The sequence below is a fragment of the Dipodomys ordii genome, unplaced genomic scaffold (assembly GCF_000151885.1).
Source record: "Dipodomys ordii isolate 6190 unplaced genomic scaffold, Dord_2.0 Scaffold3, whole genome shotgun sequence".
NCBI lineage: Eukaryota > Metazoa > Chordata > Mammalia > Rodentia > Heteromyidae > Dipodomys > Dipodomys ordii.
Genome location: NW_012267219.1, coordinates 6,959,169 through 6,973,774, shown reverse-complemented (window position 1 = coordinate 6,973,774; position 14,606 = coordinate 6,959,169). Strand labels below are relative to the sequence as shown.

The 14,606-nt window shown below is 39.5% G+C and overlaps 1 protein-coding gene across 2 annotated transcripts in view; it reads right to left on the bottom strand.

Annotated features, from left to right (window-relative positions):
* Positions 1 to 14,606, bottom strand: part of Srgap1 (SLIT-ROBO Rho GTPase activating protein 1) — a 233,201-nt gene that overhangs the window by 13,153 nt on the left and 205,442 nt on the right. For both annotated transcript variants that reach the window (XM_013023272.1, XM_013023263.1), the window contains exons 16-17: positions 4,032 to 4,137; positions 720 to 944 (exon numbers count right to left, since the gene is read on the bottom strand). In XM_013023272.1, coding sequence (XP_012878726.1) covers positions 720 to 944; positions 4,032 to 4,137 — 331 coding nt within the window. The remainder of the gene's footprint in view (positions 1 to 719; positions 945 to 4,031; positions 4,138 to 14,606) is intronic.

Sequence of the window (14,606 nt, the reverse complement as noted above, 5' to 3'; positions counted from 1 at the left end):
GGCGCTGTCCCTCAGCTCTTCAGCTCAAGGCTAGCGCTCTACCACTTGAGCCACAGCGCCACTTCCGGCTTTTTTCTTTGTGCTTATGTGGTGCTAAGGAATCGAACCCAGGGCCTCAGGCATGCAAGGCAAGCGCTCTACCACTGAGCCACCTTCCCAGCCCCCAACCCTTGAGATTCTTATCTCCAATTAACCAGGGGAAAGCTTAGACATGTGGCATGGCCCAAGTGGTAGGGTACCAGCCATAAGCAAAAAAAGTAGAGCAGAGTGAAAGCATGAAGCCCTGAGTTCAAGCCCAGGTTCACACTCTCATTTCCTCTATGTCTCTCTCTCTCACACACACCCCATACAGAATGAAAAATGAAAGCTATTAATTCAATTAGTTATCCTTTCTATACTCAATGTAACAATAAAGTTAACATAGCCATATAACATCAAAAGCTTTATTCGCTGAACAAACCACAACAGGGTAGACTCTTCTCAAAGATAATCCTCAGGGGTAAGAGAGGGATAAATATGAACTTTCATATAAAAACTCGGTGTTTCTGGGGATCATAGTATTCTAACTTATCTTAAATGTTACCAAGTCTTCCTTAAAAAAGGCTAAAAACTATTAGAATCATTGGTGGCTTATAGGGAAATAATTTACTAAATCTTGTTGAAAGCCACACTTCCATAACGTTTTTTGGCAGGGGGAAGATGAAAATTCTTGGACTTACCAGTAGTCATCTCCAGCCATACATTTCTCATAAACAGGGCCATCCAGTTCTTTAGCATCTGGGAAAATAGTCTCGTGGTGGATGATGATGGTTTTGATAATTTCATTCACATGAGCCTGGCAAGACACTTGATCCTGGATTTCTGGGACAGGCATCAACGTTGGGCCAAAGCAAATGGCCAAGTTATAAGGGTCCATCATGTTCTCATCGCTGTACTGTGAAAGACTATGAAAGGACACAAGGAAGAAGTTGTACAAGAACAAGGGGAGATGGAAAATAAGTGCTCAGTAATTATTTTCAAACATGGATCTAAAATATTTTATCTGATGTTTAGTGTTACAATAAAATGATATTCCATCCCATTTACAGCTGACACCAGGGCCATGGAGGAAAGGTAAAATGACATAGGACTTTCAACTCAGTAGAAACTTTGTTTTATGAAGTATTATTTTTCAAGAGAGCTTAATATAATATCCATGATGATGGAGACCTGGAACAAGAAGATGAAATCCATTTGTAAATATTATGTCAGGCTCTCAATGCTGATCATAAATTTGGAAGGGGCAATACAATTTCCATAAAGATTTATGGATGGTTTTAAATTTCAAAAATATCTCCCATTTCACTCTTATTCCCTTGTAAATCTTGAGAAAATGTAGGAGAAAACAAAGCATCTTTTCTTTGTAACTACTAAAAGGAATTAAATAACTCAAGGCTCTATCATCTCTTTTAGGTAAATCTGTCAACACCAGAAGGCAACCTGTGGTATAAAAGACATTAAAGGGCAAGAGAAGGAGAAGAGAATCTTTCACTTAAAAACTTCATTTAATCATATACTTTGGTAGACGATTTCCAGTTGTCTCATGCTAATTTACAAATGCAGTGTAATAGGTATTTGTGAAATATTTTCACAGGTGACTTGGAAAGAGCTGGCTCTTTATTTGATGTCGCTAATATACATGAGCAAGTTGCTTTCATAGGCAGTTGGGAGACGTTATCTCTGAGTGTATAGAATGTCAATCTTGAAAGGAAATGTACAATCCAGGTGAACAGATGACAAGTGAAGGAGAAAAAGGAGACTCAGTGACAGTCACAAAGGAGATAATGAGACACAAAGGAACTGAGATACCACTTGACATGATCTTTTACCCTTTTTTTCAGAAATGAGATATTCTAGAAAGGGGAAAGCGCAAAAGCATCATTTCCACAGCTAACATATGTGCTTCCCTTCTGCCAGGTCTCAAATATTCAGTCTTATAAAAAGAACTTCACACTAACAGCCAACGATCACATTACAGATCGTTTTGAAAATGGGAGCATCGGGCAGAAGATTCAGAGTATGAATGGTCTAATTGTCAAAAGACATGCTGGGGAATTAAAGCTGTGGCGTAAGTAGTAGAATGACAGACTTAACAAAATCAAGGCACAGCGCCAAAGCCCTGAGGTTCAAGCCCTAGTACCTAAAAAATTGAATCAATAAAAACAGACTAACAAATGACACATTGGAGCTCAGTGAGAAGAATCACAATCTTTTTCCAGGGTTTTATTTTAATCCTGGCCAAAGCTTGACGTGAAAATGCCATTTCCTAGGGGAAGAAGGGAGGGAGAGAATATGGTAGAGGGGTGATTATGAACAAGAAGCCTTTTATACATAAACAGATTTGTTAGACTAACACTCTTTTGTATAACCAATTCATAGCAATAAAAGAAAAAACAGTATTTCCAAGTTTTAAATTTTACAATAGAAAAGATTAATCTTTCTGTGCAAAATTCCTCTCTCAAGTGTCCTGAGCTAAAGGTTGGGTCCTGATCTCTGGAAGAAAGCAGATAACAGAAGCAGGAGGCCATCTTTGGGTAGAACCATGGGAAGCAAGGCCAATTATCTGACTCATGGTGCATTTTCCATTCTCATGATGAGTTGGATTCAGGCTTTGAGAACTTCCTTAATTAACAGAAGGTTTTCCTACTCAATTGTGGTTCATTTTGCTCAGATGTGTCAGAAAAAATTTTAGAAAGCAAGGAGAGGGCCAGCAAGAATTGCTACTGGGTGGGGTGGGGGAAAACATACAACCAAAAATGAAGCAAGCAGCTTTCAGAACAAATAGCTTCTATTACTATCATTTGGGACTATTTTAGGCACCACAGGGCAAGCAGTTGAGTCCCATTCTGTTTTGTTCCCTGCCAGCATTTACCTATTGCCTAATACTTGGCTCTTGGAGCTAACCTGTTGTGGGTTTGATTTCAGGCCTAGCCAACAGGTTGTAATAAATCTTCATGGCTTTGATAATGCAAAACCTCAAGTGAAACAAGAGTTGAGAAAATATTGTAGGAAGGATATTTTATAAAGGGGAATTCATGCCAGACTGAGAGGAGAGCACATTTCTCCAAGCTTACTCCACCGTTGACTTGCCCTGTATTTCTAATATTTCCAACCATTTAACTGAACTATTGCGTAACATGAGAACTTGGAATATGACTTGGGCAAGATGTTCCCACATACCAGGAGGTAATATAACTAAAAAGTTGCCTAAATTCAAAGTAAAGTTTCTGTGAAAAGAATATGAGGTTTTGCTTTGTTTCTGTTGTCTTTTTCTGTATCAGTCCTGGAGCTTGAACTCAGGACCTAGGTTCTTGAGCTTTTTTGCTCAAAGATAGTATTCTACCACTTGAGTCACATTCTACTTTCCACTTTCTGGTGGCTAATTAGAGATAAGATTCTTATGGACTTTCCTGCCCAGGCTGGCTTCAAACCACCATTTCAGCTTCTTGAATAGCTAAGATTATAGGCATGAGCCACCAGCACCCAGCTAATGTGGTACCTTTTTGATATTTGTTCTATTGGTTTAGAAATATTTCCTGCTTCACAAGGTCTCACTATGGGGAATATGCAGCCATTCATTTTTGAATCTTTACATGTTACATCTCCAATTTCACTTCACCCTGACTATGACATTAAAAATTACAGAAAATTTCTGCAATGAGCAGGTGTTTTTCATCACGTTGACAAACGCTTTATGACATTAGCTTTGGATGGAAGTTGAAAAAAAACCACACATTTCACTGGAAAATGTTATTTTTAGTAATATTGGATTTTTTTTCTCACAACTCTAGCCAGTCATAGTTTTTGCATCTGGGACACAGCTTTCATATATCACGCCAAGGCCTTTATCTGAGGGGGAAAAATGTGCCTTCAGTCTATATTCAATCACTTTCTCTCTGATTCTGCTGATAAATAGTTTATAGGATCCAAGCACACTGGCAGAATTCAGGTAGACATTTTGGCAGAGCATGAGGGTACATCAGGGTACTTACTGATTGAGGAAGGCGAAGAGGTACCTCATCACAATAAGAACCGACCTGGGCAGGGTCAGGAGGAGTTTTCGGATGTGAAGCGCCCTCTCATAGAGATTATCTATTCCTAAAGACAGCAAATTTTATGATATGTCTATTTTGTCACAATGATTAAAAAAAAAAAAGAATTGAAGAGCCTGTAGGAAGTTAATAAAAGACAGTGGAGTGAAAAGCAACAGTGATATCAAAGAATGACTTAAAAAACAAACAACTACAAGGAAGTCTAAGAGCGAGGTGCAAAGTCTCTACAATTGTGCTAAATATAAATCAAAGCCAAACAGAACTGCTGGCATTCCTGGGGTAGTGACAAGTCTATGTGTCCCAAAGGCCTTCATCATGGGAGCAAAACGAGACTTTTACCTGGCCGCTGCTAAGTAGGCTTGCAGCTGGCATGCTATACAAGCGTTTGCTCTGGTACAAATGACTCATTTACTTTCCAGAGTCCAGTTAGCAGTTCAAAATTTATAGTTGCTCACTGACAGTCTGATGAATGTGAATTTCTAGCTGGCAATTCATGGCTCTTCAATTTCATGCTGGATGGAAAGATGGATCTTTTCTTTCCCTCATAAGCATTGTCAAAGAAAAATCAGGATTTTATTTAGTTTTCTTTTAAGCTGGGCTTTGTGCCCACAATTCAGGATCTCTTGTAATTAAGTAAAAGTGGCATTCATCCAATCTTGGTAATGTGCCCAAAGCTCCCAAGGCTAATTTATGTTCTTTTCCCAGCAAGACAAGGTTCTACCATCAGCATCCTAACTGCACAGCCCTGGGGTGTGACAGTGTCCTGAAAATGTGTGTGAAGAATTCACCACAGATCTCATGTTAGAGCTGGGCACTGGTGGCTCATGCCTCTAATTCTAGCTAGTTAGGAGGCTGAGATCTGAGGCTCACAGTTCAAAGTCAGTCTGGGCAGAAACTTTTCTCTCCAATTAACCACATAGAAAGTCAGAAGTGGAGCTGCGGCTCAAGTGGTAGAGAACTAGTTTTAGGAGAAGAAAAAATTAACCGACAGTGCCCAGGTCCTACGATCAAACCTCAGTACTGTCATAAAACAAAACTTGTAAATTATTCAAGAAACAACAATAAGTTTAAATGGCTATTACCCCCAGTGCCAGTTTTTCTGCAGCATTAGTTGTATTCATTTTTGAAAATAAGAGATGACAAGATGAAAACTTACCCTATATAGGAAGAAAACTCCCCCAACCTCTTCCCCCCCCATCCCTGTCCTGGGTGTTGAACTCAGGGCCTGGGCATTGTCTCTGAGCCTCTTTGTGCTTAAGGCTAGTGCTCTACCACTTGAGCCAGAGCACCACTTCTGGCCTTTTCTGAGTAGTTTACTAGAGATAAGCTCATGGATTTTTCTGCCCAGGCTGGCTTTTGAACTGTGATGCTCAGACCTCCGTTTCCTGAGTAGCTAGGATTACAGGCATGAGCCAGGAGCACTCAGCTAAAGAAAGTCTTTGATATTCATAAAGAAAATCTAAAATTTATTTAACATGTACACGAATGTTTCTGATTTCTGTAGCTCAAGTGCTGGCATTCACGGTGAATGTTCAGATGTTAAGGGAGTGAGTGATGACTGCATGTAAATGAAAGGGAAAGAGATATCAGCTATGTTCTAGTACTTTAGGATGGATTATATCCTTGCTTTGACAGGAGCTACCAGGTGTTCTCTCAGGTATGAAAATAATACTTGGAAATCTCTGTATTAACTATAGATTGATTTCTTTTTTTTTTTTTTTTTTGGCCGGCCGTGGGGCTTGAACTCTGGGCCTGGGTGCTGTCCCTCAGCTCTTCAGCTCAAGGCGAGCGCTCTACCACTTGAGCTACAGCACCACTTCCGGCTTTCTGGTGGTTTTATTGGAGATAGGAGTCTCACGATCTCTCCTGCCCGGGCTGGCTTTGAACCTCGATCCTCAGATCTCAGCCTCCTGAGTAGCTAGGATTACAGGTGTGAGCCACCAGCGCCCGGCTTAACTATAGATTGATATCTATGAACTAAACTGTTTGCTTTCTCCCCTAGTTAATTATTAGCATGAGAGAAATAAGTGTGTTAATATTCTTTCCTGTTCTGTTGAATTATATTGAAGTTAGTAGAGAAATGGAATCTTAGCTTAGAAAGCTTTACTTACTCAGATACTCAACTGGTCAAATAATTTTTAGGGAGAAAATAAAGCCAGGGGTGGGGGCTCAAGCCTACAATTCTAGCTACTTGAGCGGAGGAGATTGGGGATTGTAATTTGCATCTACTTTGGGGAAAAAAATTAAGACTTCATCCCAACTAGTATTTGGGTGTGGTGGCATGTACCTGTTGTTCTAGTGACCCAGCGAAGCATTAATAGGAGGACTGAAGGCCCTATCTTGAAAAAAATAAAAGATCCAACTCAAAAAGGGACTGGCGAAGTGACTCAGATGGAAGAGGCTCTGCCCAGTCCATTCAAGACCAGTTCCACTAAAAAAAACAGGGGGAAAGAAAGATAAAAAGCAAAAAAGAAATGCTAAAAACATTTGTTATGTAAAATCAAAAAGAAATTTAGAATTTATATACAAAACCAAAGTGGACAGACCTTTTAACATAATAACACATAGTACTAGGAAAAGAGTTTACTTTCTTTTCTTTTCTTTTTTGAAGCCACCAGATATGAGCAAATAGATGCATATGTACTGAGAAGTATGTCAGATTATCTGGTATGATGACCTAATTACTGAAACAATCTGAATGTCTAAAACTAAGGGGGTTTGTTCCAGTATGGCTTGATATAATTTTATTTAAAATAGCTCTACTCAAATATGTTCCACATACTATACAAATTGCCCATATAAGTTATATAGTGTGTTTATTTTTAAATATACTCGAAGTGATATAATATTACCTCAATCAATTTTAGAATAATTTCTTTACCTCAGAAAGAAGCCCCAGTGGCTGTGTGTAATGGTCCCAGCAACTCTGGAGAAGAGATAGGAGGATTGTGATCTGAGACCAGCCAGGACTAAAACAGGAGACCCTACTGGCAAAAAAAAACTAGAAAAGGGGACTAGAGGTAGGGCTCAAGTATAACATTAAGTGCAAACCAGAAACAAAGGACCACGCACTGTAGGTTTCCATTTATGTGAAATAGCCAGATTGCACAAACCCACAGAGACAGAAAAGGATCAGTGACTGCGCTGATGGTACCAGCAGTTATAGCTAAATGGAAAGTGATTGCTCAGGTTTGCTAATTGGGCTTCTTTTGGGATATTAAAAATGCTCTAAAATTGATTATGGTAATGGCACAATCCTGGGAGTAGACAAAAAAACCCTTAGAATTACACACTTCAATGGATGGATTGTATAGTATGAGAATCACATTTCATGAAAGCTGCTTTAAAAAGCATAGATATTAGACAAAGACATTAAAATGTTAATATTATCTCTGGGTAAAGGAATTATGGATGATTTATTCTTTCTTTCTTTATTTTTTGGAGGTCTGGTCGTGGGGCCTGAACTCTGGGCCTGGGCGCTGTCCCTCAGCTCTTCAGCTCAAGGCTAGCGCTCTACCACTTGAGCCACAGCGCCACTTCCGGCTTTTTTCTTTTTGCTTATGTGGTGTTGAGGAATCGAACTCAGGGCCTCATGCTTGCAAGGCAAGCGCTCTACCACTGAGCCACCTTCCTAGCCCAATTCTTTTTTAAAATATTGTATTATTATACAATTATATGTGATCAGTGCAGAAAAGTTATACAATAAAGAATAAATCAGGCTGAGAAGGTGGCTCAGTATATTAGTATATAACATTGTGTTATATACTAATACATATTGTAGTTTATTGTACACAAAATGTCACCCATTGGCATACATATCATTGTTACTGGGTAGCAGTGTTTTGAGAGACAGAGAAAGAGAGAGAGAGAGAGACAGACAATTTTTTTCTAATGTGTTTCTGTGTGTGTGTGGGGGGGTGGGTGTGTGTATGTGTGTGTGTGTGTGTGTACCAGTCTTGGGGCTTGAATTCAGGGCTTGGACACTGTCCCTGAGCTTGTGTTGGCTAGCTCTCTACCACAGTAGAGCCACAGTTCTACTTCCAGCTTTTTTGGTAGTATAGTGGAGATAAGAGAATTACAGACTTTCCTGCCTAGGTTAGCTTCCAACCACAATAATGGATCTTAACCTCCTGAGTAGCTAGATTTATAGATGTGAGCCATGTGAGCCACCAGTACCCAGCTGCTTCTGTGTGTTTTAAAAGTACCAACATAAATAAATGAATAAATAAGTATACTCTACAATGATTGATTTGTGTGTGTGTGTGTCCGCACATGCGTGGAAGGTGGGATCTTGAACTCAGGGCTTTGTGCTTTTCCTTAGCTCTTTCACTCAAGCCTGGCACACTATACCCCTTGAGCCATACTTTTACTTCTGTTTTTTTGCTGGTTAATTAGAGATAAGAGTCTCAAAGACTTTCTGCCTGGGCTGGTTTTGAAACCTTGATCCTCAGATTTTAGCCTCCTGAGTAGCTAGGATTTCAGGCATGAACTCCTGGGTCATATAGCTTGTGATACAAAATATAATAGGAAAAAGAGAAAGTAATCCTCATTTTCCATACAGAGATACACAGAGGTCATGCTAGTGGCTTACATTTAGCCAAGAGATGAACATTGTGAAAGCCCGTGACTATCTCTATGGGAGTCCGTTATACTGTATATTTTCTTTTGAAGATGTGTAAATTTTTCTATAATATAAAAGTTAAAAGAAGTAAATTACCTGGTATAAATAGTAAACTTCTATTTAGTTCCAAAAAGTGTTATGTGTAGAGTGACTTAAGTAATAGAGTGCCTGGCTAGCAAGTGGGAGGCCTTGAGTTCAAACAAATGAAATGTATTCTTTGCACATTAATATTAAAGAAAAATCCTAGGAGGCCAGGGCTGGGAATGTGGCTTAGTGGTACAGTGCTTGCCTAGCATGCATGAAGCCCTGGGTTCAGCTCCTCAGTACCACATAAACAGAAAAAGCTGGACATGGCACTGTGTGCTGGCCTTGAGCAAAAAGAAGCTCAGAGACAGTGTTCAGGCTTTGAGTTCAAACCCCAGGACTGGCCAAAAAAAAAAATCTTAGAAGGAAATGTAGCAACATATGAACACACTGTTGGTTCTCTTTTAGCGTAGCATTACGGGGAGTAGTATTTGTCCTACATGTCTCTGTGGAGGTTTCAAGTACTCTGCCATAACTAACTGTAGCACACTGTTGATTCTGTGACAGTAAAAACAAACAAACCACACACACACACACACACACACACACACACACACACACACACAAAACCCAACTTTTTTTTTTTCATGTCCAAGTAGTCACCTACATAAGACCACATTATGCAGAATGAAGAGCAAATGTTTCATCTGGGCTCAGAGCTCTGAGGAAGCCAGGAAAAACTATGAATTACTTGAGTAATGACTTGGATATGTGCCCCTGGATTCTGGAGCCATGCTACACGGAGGCGCTGGAAGCAGCCCAGACTTTGTGGCTATGACCTGGAACAGTCATAAAACCATTCAGAAAGTCAATGGTTTAAAAAGCGAAAAGGAAAAACCAAAACAGCCTTTGGGTGAAAAACTGAGAAACCATGAAATTTGTCATTTCCAATTTATATTGCATTTGATTTTGTGATGTCTTTTTCTAGATAAGTAATTTCTTTTTGTGTGAGTTGGTACTGGGGTTTGAACTCGGGGACACAGGTTTGATCAGCATTTTGTTCAAGGCCCAGTGCTCTACTGCTTGAGCCATACTTCCAGTTCTGACCTTTTGCTAGTTCACTGGAGATAAAAATCTCACAGATGTGTCTGCCCTGGATGGTTCTGAATCGAGAACCTGAGATTTTAGCCTCTTGAGGAGCCAAGATTACAGGTGTGAGCCACCAGCACCCAGCTGAGACAAGTCATCTTTCAAAACAGATTTGCACGAGTAGGAAAGTGAATATTATAAAGAATAAAAGAGCTATGATGTATTCCCCTTTACTACATATATTTGTCAGCTTCCACATAACAGGGTTATCCTGAAACACAAACATGGCTAGATAAAAATAGCTCAGGATACATGCTTTTTTTCCTCAAACCACACAAAAATAGGTAAGCCAAAAGCAGTGGGTGCTCCAGCAACTCCTGTAAACGCCTAGGAATGGTGAAAAGGAAGTACTGTCACATGAAATGTGAATGGCAAAAGGGAAGTAACTGTCATGAAATAGGAAAGTCAAACCCAGTTATAGCAATTCTAGAAGATGACATGGGTAAAAACAATCTAGGACTGTGAGATGTCTCATTCATAAAGTTTGTCTCTTGCTCTTCATATATACCATTTAGAGTGCATTTATTCATAAATATTCCTTTTTCCTGCTAGACTGTAAGTGAGCATTTATTCATAAATATTCCTTTTTCCTGCTAGACTGTAAGTCTCTTAAATGTAACAATCAAATTCTTGAACTGTTAGGCAGTTTTGCACACTGCAGGCAACTAGTCAACCTAATTCAAATCATCAAGAGTTGGTGGTACCAGTGAGTGGATAATAATGAATGACATATGTCATTCTCAAAGAATTCTGAAAATCCAGGAAAACATAGACATACCATAGAGAAACAGAAAAATCAAGAATAGCCAGCGATCTCTCTTTAAACAGCTTAGATACAGAAGGGTAAGACTTAAAGAGAGTGTTTGTGGCAATATATATTCTTGAAGAATCCTCTTATTAAAAGTTATATATTAAAAATACTGAAACTAAAAAAAAAATGGTGAAACTCAAGCTGGGTGCTGGTGGCTTATGCCTGTAATCCTAGCTACTCAGGAGACTGATATCTGAGGTCTGAAGTTAAAAGCCAGCTCAAGTAGGAAAGTCCATGAGACTCTTATCTCTAATTAACAAGCAAAAAGCCAGAAATGGAGGTATGGCTTAAGTGGTAGAACATCAACCTTAAGTAAAAAGTTTACAGAACAGCAGGTCTTCTGTACTGGAACAGACATACAAAATACAATAATGAGGCTTATGAGGACAAATGGGAAAACTGCTCAGCCCCTAGGAAGCTTTGGAACTTAAGCACTAACTCAAATGTTAACATACTACTAAAAAATACTAGCATAGTAAAATCTCAACTGGTACATGAACTTGCAGTCTTTTATAGCTGTAAGCCTTGGGACTCCTGCTTCTACCTTCAAAATGTAGGTCTTGCAGGGTATTCATTTCCAGTAAACACTATTTCAAGTTATGACTAATCTAAAGTTAATCAATCCATTTATTTCCATCATCCTACTGTTGTACTATAGAAGGAAATGTCCTTGAACATCTTTCATTGGTATCTGTAGTATCTCAGGCACTACTTACATAAACTTGTGACACTTCTGTCTATTTTCTGTCATCTCTTTGATGGTCTATATATTTTAATTGTTAAGAAATAAATAATGTATTGGTTAAAATCATGGCAGAACCAACATAGCTTCTGAGTTACACTAACCTCATTTTCAAACGCATCAAAAATACATTTACCAGAACAGATAAGACTGGTAAGTGGCTAATCCAGAATTTGTATATGTGACCAGAATCTAAAGTAGGAATAGATTTCTAGTATGATTTCTATTTGTTGAGGCTAACTATGTAGCAGACTTGATGCTAAATACAAGCATACAATGATATGGATTAATCTCCTTTATTCTTCACATAGACTATACACAGTAGATGAAGAAATAGTTATTTAACAAGATTATGGGGTATTCATCTCCACTCAAGTTCACAAAGCTGGTAAAGCTAGGATTTGGATCTAGATCTTATTGAACATGTGGTCTCAGTTATTAATAACCACAATGAAACAGTATTGCAGCCACAGAAGGGAAAATAATTCTATAACATTTAGTGACAACACAGCCTCACAGCCTTCATCCAACTGGTTCAAGTTAATGTTAAAAGTGGGCAAGATATATGTACACTGAGCCTTTTAGAAGTACTTGTTATTGTTCCTGACATATCTTTCTGGCTAGGATACAAGAGAAATCTGTCAAAATGGCTAAAGAATTCCTGCTAATTGCAGACATTTCATCAAGTACACTCTGCACTGAATATTCTTTGGGCATTTTGACTTATGTTAAAGCATAGGGTTCTCACAACCCTATGATGTGTGGGCTGATTTGTACTTGATGTTGTGCATAGGTTTATGGATGAGGAAACTGAAGTTCCAAGCTTAAGAAACTGGCATATGGTCACACAATTGGTAAATAAGTGGTAAAGCTAGGATTAAAAACTAAGCTGTTTGGAGTCCAGAGTCTGCATGCTGGAGCTAAATAGTTTCTCTCATGGAAGGAGACAGAGATCAAAGCACTATAATGTGGGACAAAAAGAAAAATTATACATACGTGTAGTGGAATATTAGTAAAGGTCGGAGTGATTACTTTCTCTTAGTGTTGTGGGGGAATGGTGTGCCGGAAGGAGTTTAGCAAAGCAGATGTCCATTATCTTTCAGGAAGAAGGGCTCTCCCTCCCACCTCCTTCCCTCCTTGCTTCCCTCCCTTCATTTTTCAGTTATTGGGGCAGAATCTTACTGTTACGTAGGTCAGGCTAGCCTTGAACTTGCTATGTAGCCCAGACTGCCTCCACCTTGTGATCCTCTGTCTCCAGCTACAAACACAACTGGCTCTAAAGCTTATAAAAGCTATGCAGTTGAAGTCAGCTTTAGACTCTTGGAAGTTACAGGGGCACTGCCTTCTTAGATGCACAGATAGAATTAATGCCTAACTCTTGATAACTTTCTTGTCCAGATATTGAATTGACTTCCTTCCTTCATTCATTTATTTGTTTGAATACTCTGAGGTCATTTTTCATTTTAAAAACCAGACTTGTGAATTCTTTAGCAAGAATTTCAACCATTTCAGTGTACCTGGATTCAGTTATTGAATTAGGAATTCTTTCTTTCTCTCTCTCTCTTTCTTTCTTTCTTTTGTTGTTGTTGTTGTTGTTTTCCCCTTCCCCTTCCTTTTACTTTCTTTTGCCACTACTGGAGCTTAACTTCAGATTCTTGTGCTTTTGATCAGGTTTTCTTGCTCATGGCTGGTGCTCTACCACTTCAGCCATGCCCGATAGTCTGACATTTTATTGCTTACTTGGAGATGGAGTCTCTCTGACAATTTTTTCCCTGGCTGGCTCCAGACCTTGATCTTCTAGGTCCCCTTCAGCTTTGTGAGTAGCTAGGATTACATGTGTGAACCACAGGTGCCCAGCTTTGGTTATTTTCACTGTAGCATCATGCTTTATTCCCAGGCCAGCCTGGACTTTGATCTTTCTACATGCACCTGTTAGTGTCACTGTGGTGACAAGTGGGTGCCACTGTGCCCAGCCATTGTGCTGCCCTTGTAGCTGTGATAGTAGACATGCATCCTTACTTGCAGCCAGGAACAGAGATGGAATCTTGTGAAATGATCCACTCCCACTGGCTGGCCTGGAACTGATCCTCCAATCTCTGCCTTCTAAGTAGCTAAGATTATGGTTTGAGCCACTGAGCCTAGCTCATCATTTTTTTGTCGTTGTTGTTGTTGGTCGTGGGGCTTGAACTCTGGGCTTGGGCACTGTCCCTGTGCTCTTCAGCTCAAGGCAAGCGCTCTACCGCTTGAGCCATAGTGCCACTTCTGGTTTTCTAGTGGTTTATTGGAGATAAGAATCTCACAGGAGTTTCCTGCCCTGGCTGGCTTTGAACCATGATCCTCAGATCTCAGCCTCCTGAGTAGCTAGGATTACAGGCATAAGCCACCGGCGCCCAGCCTGCATTGCTTATCTTAAACAATCCTTTTCCACAATACCAGACTGTTTGTCTGTGGGGTTTCCTGAGCCTTACCAATTCCTATAACCAATTCATACCTTCATTATTTTCACCTTCCTTGGAGTAGTTTCAAAAGCTCCCATTGAAGAAAATAACTATGCTTTACTTTGTTGATAATTACCAGTTCCATAATATCCACAGTCCCAGAGCAACTCTGCCTATGAGCTTGGGATGCCAATGGCAGATTATTACTTGGTGTTCCCGTAATACTATCGTATCTCATTTTGTCCTATTTATTGAAGAAATATTCAAAGATAGGTAAGTTATCCCACTTCCCAAATTGGTGGAGAAACCCAAAGCAGGCAAAATGGTTCCATTTCCATGCTTACAACTTCCTTCTCTTCCTCAAGCTGCCAGAACCTGCTTTTCTCCTTTATTCTGGCAACTAAATGGCCAGTTCCTGGTTCTATGGAGCCCGGGGTGGGTAGAAGGAAAGCCCACTCAGCTAACAGTGAGGCCACAGCTGGGAGTATGACTCATGCCAGACCAAGAAAGAAAAGGAATGGCTTTAGAAATGTAGTGATCATGGGATCATGGGGGATCTGTAGGCCACTGTCTTTACAGGAAGGTGGATAGGGAAATCATTCTTGATGAGTGAAACAATTCTTGGAGAATGAGATAATTGACTCTTTCTTTCTTTCTTTCTTTCTTTCTTTCTTTCTTTCTTTCTTTCTTTCTTTCTTTCTTTCTTTCTTTCTTTCTTTCTTTCTTTCTT